General features: G+C 44.8%; 1 protein-coding gene across 1 annotated transcript in view; it reads right to left on the bottom strand.

The window, feature by feature from the left end:
• Positions 1 to 12,311, bottom strand: part of LOC137521637 (circularly permutated Ras protein 1-like) — a 123,266-nt gene that overhangs the window by 30,554 nt on the left and 80,401 nt on the right. The window contains exons 18-20 of the mRNA XM_068241147.1: positions 6,724 to 6,806; positions 5,284 to 5,469; positions 2,166 to 2,225 (exon numbers count right to left, since the gene is read on the bottom strand). Of these exons, the coding sequence (XP_068097248.1) occupies positions 2,166 to 2,225; positions 5,284 to 5,469; positions 6,724 to 6,806 (329 nt within the window). The remainder of the gene's footprint in view (positions 1 to 2,165; positions 2,226 to 5,283; positions 5,470 to 6,723; positions 6,807 to 12,311) is intronic.

The raw sequence follows: 12,311 nt of genomic DNA, 5'->3' as shown, positions 1-12,311 counted from the left end.
TCGCAAAGGCAGGGCTCTCACCCTTTTGTGTCATGGAATGTTATTAATTTAATTGCTTGCACACTGTTAGACATTTATACATTTTAGTCATCATGTTAAATCAAATTGTAATCAGCAGTGCTGTATCTTGTATCAGTGTTCATATTTGATGTATATCATTGTCTGTATCATTATGTATCCCTTGTTTGTTTTCTTATATTGTACAGCACCACGGAATATGTTGGCGCTTTATAAATAAATAATAATAATAATAATATATGATTGCTGCAGTAATGGGATTTTTAAACTTCTTTCTTTCAGTCTTCATACAATACTCTTCCTTGACATTTAAAAGATACTTGTAACAAAAACATAACAATGTTTTAGCTGCTGTAACTAAATTAATCTTATGAGTTTCACTGCCTGGAATATGCTGAGACGTCCCAGAACAATATTTTAAAGAAGTATCCCAACTTTACAGTTTACAATGAAATTTTGCATAGAACGTTAAAACTTAACCACTTGCCGACCAGGGGTGATTTGCCTGATCTGTGCTGCGTGGGCTCTCCAGCCCGCAGCACAGATCAGTATTATGCCAGGGCGATCAGACTTCCCCCCTTTTTTCCCCACTAGGGGGATGTCCTGCCGGGGGGGTCTGATCGCCGCCGGCCATCTGCGTTTTGCGGGGGGGGCTCCTCAAAGCCCCCCTCCGCAGCCATTTCCGCCCTCTGCCTCCTTACCTCCCTCCCTCCCTCCGTAATGCGCAGGACGGAGTTCCGTCCTGCGCATTGAAGGATAGGCTTCCGCCTATCAGATGCCGGCGATCCCCGGCCAATCAGAGGCCGGGGATCGCCGATCTGCCCTACGGCGCTGCTGCGCAGCAGCGCCGTATGATGTAAACAGCGGGGATTTCTTCCCCGCGTGTTTACATTTTGCCGGCGAGCCGCGATCGACGGCTCTCCGGCTGTTCACGGAGACACCCTCCGTGAACTGACATGGAAAGTTTCCATGGTAACCCGCAGACGACCAGTTTACGCCAATCGGCGTTAACTGGTCGTCAAGAGGTTATTAAAGCGGACCCAAACCAAACATTTCTTTTAATTAAAAATATTTAGTTGCACCACTCTAACACATACAAAGATAAATAAACACTCCTTCAAACCTATGAGCATTTCAGTGCATGCTTTTCAGCCTCCTCTTTTAATAACTAGAGTTATACAGGGGGCAGCCATTAGCAATTCCTCCATTGCAGGACACCACCTAATCCACCAGTTTGCCGGATTCTGTCCCGGCAATTTGAAAGGAAGGGAGGGGTTCCTACAATAAATGTATAATATTTTATATTTGTCATCATGCAACTGAAAAAAGGCTGCTGATTATTATTATAAATTAGAAAATAGATTTTATTTCTGAAATCTTGTATTTTTAATTTGGGTCCACTTTAAAACATACACAAATGACAGATTTCCCTGCATAACAAACTGCTAGAATTCTGACAAATGGACCAATCGAATCTTGCCAAGGTGGAATTGGATTAGTCAGTCTTCAAGCCGTGTAAGTTTGCATAGAAAATGTGCATAATCTTGTATGAACTCAGAACAATTTGCATCTCATTGACCATTTCTAGTACAGGCACTGCTCAGAAGCCTGTTCTGGTTAATGGAGGCAGGGACTTGGAAAAGGGGGGTGAGACGTGACCCACTGAGGGCATTATTATAGAAGTACGATATGGGATGGTCGTAAAGCTAACCATTCACTGGCTGATTGTGGCCCTATATAATCAATTCTTATTAGAAGCAGTGTCTTTTCTTCATCCTCCTAGCCAGGCAGAACAGGAACCAACGACCCACAACAGTCTAGGTAATCTTATGGTGGATCCCACACGGACGGGAGGCCAGAGGAGTAGCATCCCGTAGGGAAGTAATGATGCATACCCAGAGGGATTGCATTCCCCTCCTCTTCAAAGTGTGCGTGTGTGGAGGGGTGGGAGCTCACACCGATTCCTTTGTCAGGGGCACCATATGCCAATGATGCCATAGATCAGAAATGGCCCTAGAACCTGTCTGTATCGCACACGGGAATCGATAATATTCTTCCTCTTATGTGTCAGTGTGGTAGTGAACCTGGAAGGAAGACTTTGCATGCTGCACACTGTAAGTCGAAGCTAAACTGTATTTATACTTTACCTCCATTCTTGATTGGTAGACTGTGCTGTCCAAACAGTTATTGCTCTGGTCTTGCGACATCTGGAAGAAGAGAATAATTCAGTATAGATTCAAGCTCTCAAGGGCAGGGCTCCCCCCCCCCCCCTTTTGTGTCTTGGAATTCATTATACATTTTATTCATCATGTTACTTTTGTCACTGTAATTACCAATTCTGTAAATTGTATCGATTCTGTATTTTGTCTCCAATTCTGTATTTTATATATTGGTGATTTCCATTTGTCTGTATTATTATGTACCTCATGTTTGTTTCTTACAGTGTACAGCGCCACGGAATAAGTTGGCACTTTATAAATCAATAATTAGGCCTCATTTACACCATGACGTGCTTCCGTGCACATTTGGAAGCGCGTATGATTTGCGACATGCAAGAACAGCAGAAGGGCATAGACAGCCCTTCTGCCGTTCACATCATAGGTGCTGCGCAGCAGTATGATGCACTATTATGCACTTGTGTACTGATGCATGCGTTCTGCCCGCAAGCGCAGCACTGACCCTTTCACTGTAATAAATGGGAATGCTTTCTGATCGCATGGCCATCTGTGCATGATGATGTAAACATACCCTAATGCTAGAGTGGAGTTGTAGCATGTCGTCACTTATTACAGGCAAATTCCACTTTTGTTTAGAGAAATGCAATCTATGTAATTCATTTCTATATTTTGCAAAGATTATTTCTGCTTGCTGACTTTGTTTTTACAAGCCTTTAAACCACAGCTATTCCATAGTATTTGTGACAGGAAATGGTAGTTAGGAATGCCAAAATTTGTTGCAAGCAAGTCAGTGTAACATTTCTCCTGCTTGGTGCAGCCAATTACTCACGCAGCAAGGTGGGAGCTTGTGGACAATATGTCCTGCAAGCAGAATACTGTTGCCTTGCATCCTTCTATTTAAGTGCAATGGGAAAAAAACAAAACAAAAAACAAACCAGATACTTACCTAAGGAGAGGGAAGGCTCTGGGTACTATAGAGCCTTCCTGCTCCTCTCTCGGTTCCTGTTCCAGCGCTGTCACCCCAGTAGCAGTATCCGACCAATCGGTTGAATACTGCTCTCTGATAGGGCAGGAGACTTCGGAAGTCTGCGGGAGCACGAGTGCTCCCTAAGACGGGCCGCTCCGTACTGCGCATGCTACTCATGTGCAGTACAGAGGCATCCTGTCTTCAAGAGCAGCAGGGGATTCAAATGGGGGAACGAGTGGACATTGAGAAGAGTGGGAAGGTTTTTGTTTTTTTTTAAGCTTCCCATTAGCTTTAAGGAGGCACCACAATGACACAGTAGAATGTAATACATTATTCAGGAATCGGATACCCAATTTTACATTAATTATCCTGGTTTTCCATGTTTGTTTTGTTTTTCCAGATTTGCAGCTAAATACCTTGTAATTGGTAATCGCGCATCATGAGGAAAAAAGCAGAAAGCTGTTAATTGCAAAAAAAACAAGAACATAAAACGCAAACAAACGTAAACAATGTGTGGCTCCCTAATGGGCCATTGAATTCAAATCAGCAAGCAGATCAGATGATTTAACCCATTAGCAGTTTCAATAGCGTTGAGGGGATCCTATTGAGGCTTTCCCCCATACTCCTCCATCCCATGGTGGTCTCGCTAGGACCCTCTGAAGCCACAGCCAACAATTTGTCAGGCTGTGACTTAGGCGCAGTAGCAGCTGCAATATTTATCTTCCCTGGCTCCAGCGCAGGCGCAGTAGCGGCTCTCAGCTCGTGATCAGGCGGAAATAGCCGATCCCAGTGGGGTCCGCTCTACTGTGCAGGCGACTTGTGCCTGCACAGCACAGCGGACCCAAATGGGATTAGCTATCCCGAGCCGAGAGCCGCTACTGTGCCTGCGCTGAAGCCTGGAAGGTAAATATTTACATGCTCACTGTTTGGCACAGCGAGACCACTGTGGGACAGAGGAGGACAGGGGAAGCCTCGATAGGATCCAGAGGCTTCCCCCTCCCGAGGTCTTCTTTAAATATTTTCCCCACTATTTAATGGATGTAGCGAGGGTAGAAGGTCACCTGATGAAGGGGAAGGGTCTGTGAAATGCGTAGCAATGTCAGACATAGCTTTGGGTGCATTGGAGGAGGAGATTACCTGCTGACGGGGGTGCGAAGTCCATATGGCGTCCACATACAGTTCAGCCTCTGGTCACGGCTGCTTTGCCAGGACTACACGCCAGTTTGGCACACAAAACCCGCATACCTTCGCCGGGAGTTAAGTATCTTTCTATGTGTGCATTGTGATTGTAAATAAACTTTTATACACTATAGGTGCGTTTTCCTTTTTGGCTTGCTTTTTAGAATCTGAAAAATATACAAACTGATACTTAACGAAGGACAGGAAAAACTCTGGATCCTAATGAGCCTTCCTGTTCCTCTCATGGTCCCCTCGTTCCAGCGCTGGCTCCCCTGTTCATAGCTCACGCCGCAGGAGGTTTCGGAAGTCTTCAGGAGCCTGAGTGATGGGCGGCCCCGTACTGCACATGTGCGAGTGTGCTTGCGCCAGGCTGGCGACCGGACTTTTTTTTGTAATTAAAAAAAAAAAAAGTATTGCATGCAGCCAACTGAAAGTTGGCTGCATGAAAGCCCACTAGAGGGCGCTCCTAATGCGTACTTCTGATCGCCTAACAAGAAAGGCCGCAATGAGCGGCCCTTCTTGTTATGCTTTCCTCGTCGCCATGGCGACGAGCGGAGTGACGTCAGCCGACGTCCTGACGTCAGCCGCCTCCGATCCAGCCCTTAGCGCTGGCCGGAACAGTTTGGTCCGGCTGTGCTGGGATCGGGCGGCTGGGGGGACCCTCTTTCGCCGCTGCACGCGGCGGCGATCAGGTAGCACACGCGGCTGGCAAAGTGCTGGCTGCGTGTGCTCCTTTTTATTTGAATAAAATCGGCCCAGCAGGGCCTGAGCGGCAGCCTCTGGCGGTAATGGACGAGCTGAGCTCGTCCATACCGCCAGGCTGGTTAAGATAGCTTTTCATATACAGTATGTGTTTATACAGAGCATTTTACAATACTTACTGTATATTGGATACTAATGTCTTTACCGGGTGGTCAGATTAGTTAATAAAGAATGACTTACCTCTATGGTCACACTCATGCTTCCAGATATGTCCAGGCAGAATATCAGCATGGTGTCATCGTCAGTCGTGGCATACTCGTTACTGAACTGACTGTCCCTGAGGTAAAGCTGGTTTCCTCCTGTACAGTCATATGTTGAACCCTCACTCATGGCGTTAGCTGTACCACAGAAAACACAAGTCCACATCTAGAAGATGGAGTAAACATAAGAAGAGATTTCAGAGGTAATTCACCTAGATTTGAAGAATGATGGCCGTTATATGTGTTCACATGGACCAGCTCTTTGTGACAAGGGGCTTGATTCATTAAGCTGCACTGCTAACACAGGTTAATGTGAAAGAGCGCTTGTTAAAAAGAAGAACAGCCGCTATGCACGACTTACTTCCTTAGTTAAGCGCATTGCTAACATAGAAACACGCCTAACTTTAAATGCGGGTGGTTCTGTGAAGTATCACAACCGCGATACTTCACTAGCGACCGCTACTATGTCAATTAACATAGGTAACTAGATTAATTGACATTATTACCTCACCTTATAACTTTCAGCAATCACTACCCCACATAATTGTAAAAGCAGCATAAACTACCCCACATTATAAATGCAACAATTACTACCTCACATAAAAATGCAGCAATCACTACTTCACATTAAAAGGCAGCAATTACTACCCCACATATGAAATGCAGAAATCACTACCCCGCCATGCTGCATTTTTGTATGTGGGGTTAGTAATTGTTGCCTTTGCAATCACTACCCCACATTACAAGTTCAGCAATTGCTACCCCACATTACAAATGCAGTAATCACTATCCCACGTTATAAATGCAACAATTACTACCTTATCTTTTAACTGCAGCAATCAATCAGCGCTGCGTAATATGTTGGCGCTTTATAAATACAATAAATAAATAAATCACTACCCCACATTACAAATGCAGCAATCACTACCCCATGTTACAAGTGCAGTAACTACTACCTAGCTTTCATCCTCACCACTCCACTAAGTCTGGCTTTTGTCCAGACTTAGTCATCGTTATGCAACAGCATAATAGCCTTTAAAGAAAAATATTTCTTTGTTACAGCTGATACAAATCCTGAAATAAATCTGCAGTGTGTCTACTTCCTGCTTTCATGGAAGCAGACATATTGTTAACCTCATGTGCTTTCAAATGATCTTATCTGCCTTATCTGCTGTGGCAGTCATGTGACACGGGGAGAGATCAAATTACAACTTGTGATTAGACAAGCTAAACTCTCTAAATACATACAGGGTGCATTTCTGTTTTCCTTCTGTCCTGTGCAAGAGTTCAGGTAACTTTAATCAATAAATAAATAATAAGCTAAATAAAGCTGAAATTCCTAACACAACCCTAGGAGGGTCAGTGCAGAGCTTTGCAAGTTTCACAGTTTATACATTCAAATTTATGTGTTGTTACTTACCCTGTTCTCTTCTATACGGCTGATCTCAGAGAATGAGGCGGAGCAACTGCAGCACAGTATTGGATGCATAAGGGTCTGTGTGTCTAGATAAAATATAAGAAATTTGAATTTCCAAAAACAGTTGTAGATATACAGTCCTAGTATATAGAGCATACTTTCAGGTTCATTCAGGTTCATTTACTGATATTCTACTAGTGGCACTGGCAACTAACCCCAGCGCACAAATTACTGCAGCAAACATTTTACATGTATGCCACTTTATCACTCATCAGTTTATTCTGCAATATGTAACTGAGTGATCTGTGCTTTTCATTTACAATAGGGAAAATGTGAACTTTTAACTTGCTATGTAGCTGGCTAAGTTTGTGTTAAAGGGACTTCGAGCACCTCTCATGGGCATGCCTTTAAGCCAGACGACTTCCAACAAAGTCGTGCTATGACCCCTCTGGAGGAGCCTCTTGCAATGGCCATGCATGTCACTTCCTCTTCCTGCTTCATTCAGTGATGCACTTCTCTAACAGAGAAGACAGGGGTGACCCGGAAGTTATAACATAGCCAAGATGGCAGCTGCGATTTTTAAATTGAAATCGAACGAAAACTATTTGGTGTAGAACGGCGATTCAGTCATCAAATGAAAGAGGATAGCACAAGCTACAGAAAGGTATGCATCTTTAAATACTTTGCTGTACTGGTCGGAGTCTTAAAAGCATGCCGATGAGAGGTGCTCAGAGTCCCTTTAATAGAGGCATGACTCTGGGTGGTTAGCAAACTGCCGAGACTTTGAAAGATTGAGAGAGACCAGTAGCCCAATGGTGCTATATCGCTGTATACAGGGGTGTAACAATACACCCTGCAAAGGATGCAGCCACAGGGAGCCCTGTGGGGGGAGAAGTTTCTTTTCCCTGTCATGAGAAACTGACAACTAAGGGCGTGGAGAGTAAAAACGTTCTACTCTCTGCAGTTCTAATGACTGCATCTGCTCAGCCACTGATAAGGAATCATACAAAATTTTGCAGACAAAGATTTGTAGACAGTCCTCATTCAGTGTGCAGCAGGCTCTTGTGTACAGGGCCCATCCCCCAGCCTCTCCCCCCCTCCCCAAGTGCTGTGTACTGTAGTGATGCTGGAGGAGTCTGCAGAGTCAGTTCTGCTCCACCAGAGGACAACAGAGTGAGTGTAGTAAGCTGAGGCTGGGAGCACACTTGTCTTCAGTATGCATTTTCTGCACACCATGTGTGTCTGTGTGTGTGAAAACATGCACATTTTATCACAAAAGCTAATGTAATTGATAGAGAAAGGGCGGGGGGGGGGGGGGGGGGCATGGTTTCTAGGGGGGCCCATCCAAAGTTTTGCACAGAGGGCCCAGTGATTTCTAGTTATGCCCCTGCGGTTGGTGAATTTACAAGATAAAAAATTATACTCACAAAGGTGGGTTGCAACAAGTGGCGTACCTTGGGAATTTAACACCCAGTGCTGATTATTTACACCTCCCCCCCCCCCTCCCAAACAAAAAAAAACCAAACAAACCATTTTTTTGATGGGAGGGTTGACGTGTTGCAGTGCCAAGTGTGTCACTGCAAATTTTGGGGGCTTTTTTGGGAAAAGCAGTCGCCAGAATGTGGACGGAGCTAACCGTTATGAGCTCTGTACTCTATACAGTGCTGCAGAAGATGTCAGTGCTATATAAATACACAACAATAATATGGTAGGACATTAGACTATGACTATGGTACGTTTGATTGTGAGCTATTTTGAGGACAGTCAGTAAAGGGGAACATCTGAAAGAGGAGGATGCATAAGAGGGGGTAAAGAGGTAGAGGCACAACACAGAGAGCCTGGTGGGAGAGGAGAAGTGGCAGAAAGACCTCTCACCAGGACACAGACATCACTAGTGCAGTTTGGCAGGGACATGCTGTTAAAAGAAGCCATTAAAATCTGAAAAGAGGAAAGAGTCAAGGGCGGAAGACAACAGGGTGGGAGGGGGAGCTGCGAAAAGACATTAGATTATCTGCAATCAAGCTAATCTAAATTGCCTGGAGCTTGCTTCTCTGCTCACTACAAAAGTCAGCTGTCAGCACCTGTATCACTGGCTGCTGCAACAGCAGACTGCTCTGCATTATTGAATAATTACTCTGTCGAGGATAAATAATCAATAGTCCAGGGCGCTCTGGTATTACAGCAGCCAGTGCACATGGCTACTAATGACAGGCCATTTCTGAAGCATTAAACACATCCTGCCAGCTCTCCCTGCTAATGTCCCAGCTGCAGCACAGCAATCATCCTCTCTACTCACCCTGCTGCTCTGCACATTCACTCACTGCAGGCTGTGTGTAGAGAGCGAGGAGACACATTGCCCGCGGGACTGGTAGGGGGAGGGTGCTACATCCAGTGCAGGAAGTAGTACAGTCCCCTGCACTGCCTCCTGCTATTTTCCCGAATGATGCCCAAACTATGAAAAAAGGTCCCAGGTGGAAGAACACAGTGGCTGAGCATCACAGCAGCACCCCTAGCCATGGCTACACCCGCGGCACCTGCAGCCCTATGGTAGGTACGCCACTGGTTGCAACACTTGTAACCACCATCAGAGACTGTGGGAAATTAACCCGCTTGGTGTCCAGGTCTGCTGTGCAGGTGCTGGATGGTCACTTTCCTTGGGGTTTTTTAAGACTACACTAAAAAACTGTGACCCCTGGTAGGGGTATGGCTATCTAGAAAAAACACACGGTGGAGGTGGCCTTAGACAGGGACGGACATACGGCCGTGCAGGTCGTGCCGCCGCACAAGGGCCCCTGATTAGGTGGTGTGATAGATTGCCCCTGAAGTTCCGTTGCTTCAGGGGCAAATTAAGTACTGCTGTTTTTTTTTTTCCTGGGGGGCCCCGACTCCTATCCTCCCCCCCTCACCTCGGGGCCTTCCCTCATGCGGTGGGAGAGCGGCAAACATATGAAGTCTCATTCCGTTACATCAGGCGCTAGAGGTTCAGCCGCTTGGTCTCCTACCCACCCAACCACCAATGGGAGCTGCGCGCCAGATGGAGGCTGGGACAGGAGGTCTGCTTCTGCAGGTGAGTAAATGTTTTTTTTTAAATTTATATTAGCAGGTGTATGTTCTGGGCAGGTCTGCCACATGATTGCATGTATTTTCTGGGCAGGTCTGCCACATGATTGCATGTATTTTCTGGGCAGGTCTGCCACATGATTGCATGTATTTTCTGGGCAAATCTGCTACGTGATTGCATGTATTTTCTGGGCAAATCTGCCGACATGATTGGACGTATTTTCTGGGCAAATCTGCCGACATGATTGCACATATTTTCGGGGCAAATCTGCCGACATGATTGCACGTATTTTCTGGGCATATCTGCCGACATGATTGCACGTATTTTCTGGGCATATCTGCCGACATGATTGCACGCATTTTCTGGGCATATCTGCCGACATGATTGCACGCATTTTCTGGGCATATCTGCCGATGCACTTTTCAAGGGAACCTGAGGTGAGAATAAAATTGAGGCTGCCATATTTCTCTCCTTTTAAGCAATACCAGTTGACTGGCTGCCGTGCTGGTCCTCTGCCTCTTATTCTTTCAACCATAGACCCTGAACAAGCATGCAGCAGGTCAGGGGTTTCTGACAATATTGTCAGAACTGAGAAGATTAGCTGCATGCTTGTTGCTGTTATAATTCAGTTTATTACTGCAGCCAAATAGATCAGCAGGGCCACCAGGCAACTAGTATTGTTTAAAAGGAAATAAATATGGCAGCCTCCATATCACTCTCACCCCGGGTCACTTTAAATTACAGTTAGCTCAGCCCTCATCTGGTCATTGCCACGCCCATTTTTTGCAGCGGCGCAGGTTGTATGCACACCCATTTTTGCCGCAGGTCATAGGGGCCCACAAGTGCAATTTTGCACAGGGGCCCACTGCTGGCTGTGTCCGCCACTGGCCTGAGAATAATGATTGTTGCTAACGATAACTAAAATTGTATAGGGTAGATCATATGCCTTGCGTCTCCAGAATAACTAACAAATGTAATTGGAAAATAATTTGCTGATTCAAGCACATAAGGATGACACGTTTCAGAGGTGCTGGCCTTGGTCACTTAGACTTTGAGGCGCTCATACTCGGATCATTTTGTCACTGTATTGACCTGAAGAAGCGGGTAAGCACCCGTGAAATGCGTTGTCCATATGTGCTTGAATCAATAAATGTCTTTCCAATTACTTTCATTAGTTCTTCTGGAGAGGCAAGGTGTATGACCTCTCCTATACAATTTTAGTTGTTGGCAACAATCATTATTCTCAGGCCGCCTCCACCAGTGTTTTGTCTAGGTTTGTGTTAAGTGTTTCACGCTTGTTTAGCAGGTGAGTGTGCCTTCTAAAGTCGTTGTGCAGGGCCGATCTGAGCCAGACTTAGAGCCAACTTGGAGGACTTGATGAAGTCAACATGTATGATCACAGGAAAGTATGAAGTCCGTTCTCCAGGTACTCTGGTCCGCTGCTATTTGCTCTGGTAAATAATCTGTCTTTGGGCCTTGTTGTGGGAACCAATAAGGCAGCATGGTGGCATAGTGAATAATACCACTCCTGCTTTGCAGTGCTGGGTCCATGATTCAAATCTGGGCTTGCACACTAACTGCATGGAGTTTGTATGTCATCTTTATGTCTGCGTGGGTTTCCTCCAGCTACCCAAAAATACGTTATTTGGTCCTCTCAAAAACTGTACTTAGACTACAATAGACAATAACTGACTATGGTAGGGATTAGATTGTGAGCTCCTCTGAGAGACAGTTAGTGACATGACTACATATACTCTGTAAAAAAGCTGCAGAAAATGTAATGGCTATATAAATTACTATTACTAATAATAATTATACCTTATTGTCTTTCAGATGAGCTCACAAACAAATGCTCCTATCACAGTCTACTGCCAACTTGGAAAAAACATAAATCAACCTACCACTAGTATAAATTTGGGATCTTGAAAAAAAACAACCCATGCAAACATGGGGAAAGACTACAAACTCTATGCGGGAATTGAACCTAAAACTCTAGTGCCACAAGGTGAGAGTGTGAACCACCAAACAGAAGTGCCAACTGCAGTATCACTTTAAAGCACAAAAATGACTACACAAATGGAGGCAAATGGAGGAGGAAGAAATGTGCTTAAAATACCAAGCACAGTGTATCCATAGTAACAGAACTTCCCCAAGTACAGCGCCTGGTTTCATGCCTAACTGGTCTGTGCTGGTAGAGGGTACATTCTTGCTCTAGTGAATCAGAAGAGATGGGCACCAAACACGCATTAATTTAAACCAGAGAATTAAAAGGATGTATGATGAGCTTTGCTGATGCAGAAAATCATAAAGGGAAATTTCTCTTCTGTTGCAAAAAATCTGATTAAATATACAGTGAATCCGGAAAGTATTCGCAGCACATCACTTTTTGTTATGTTATAGCTTTATTCCAAAATGGATTAAATTCATTTTTTTCCTAAGAATTCTACACACAACACCCCATAATGACAACGTGAAAAAAGGGTTTTGGCAATTTTATTAAAATTACAAAAATTGAGAAAGCACACGTACA

Source organism: Hyperolius riggenbachi, chromosome 6 (assembly GCF_040937935.1).
Source record: "Hyperolius riggenbachi isolate aHypRig1 chromosome 6, aHypRig1.pri, whole genome shotgun sequence".
NCBI lineage: Eukaryota > Metazoa > Chordata > Amphibia > Anura > Hyperoliidae > Hyperolius > Hyperolius riggenbachi.
The sequence above is the reverse complement of the archived record's forward strand: the minus strand, read 5'-3'. Positions and strand labels throughout refer to the sequence as shown.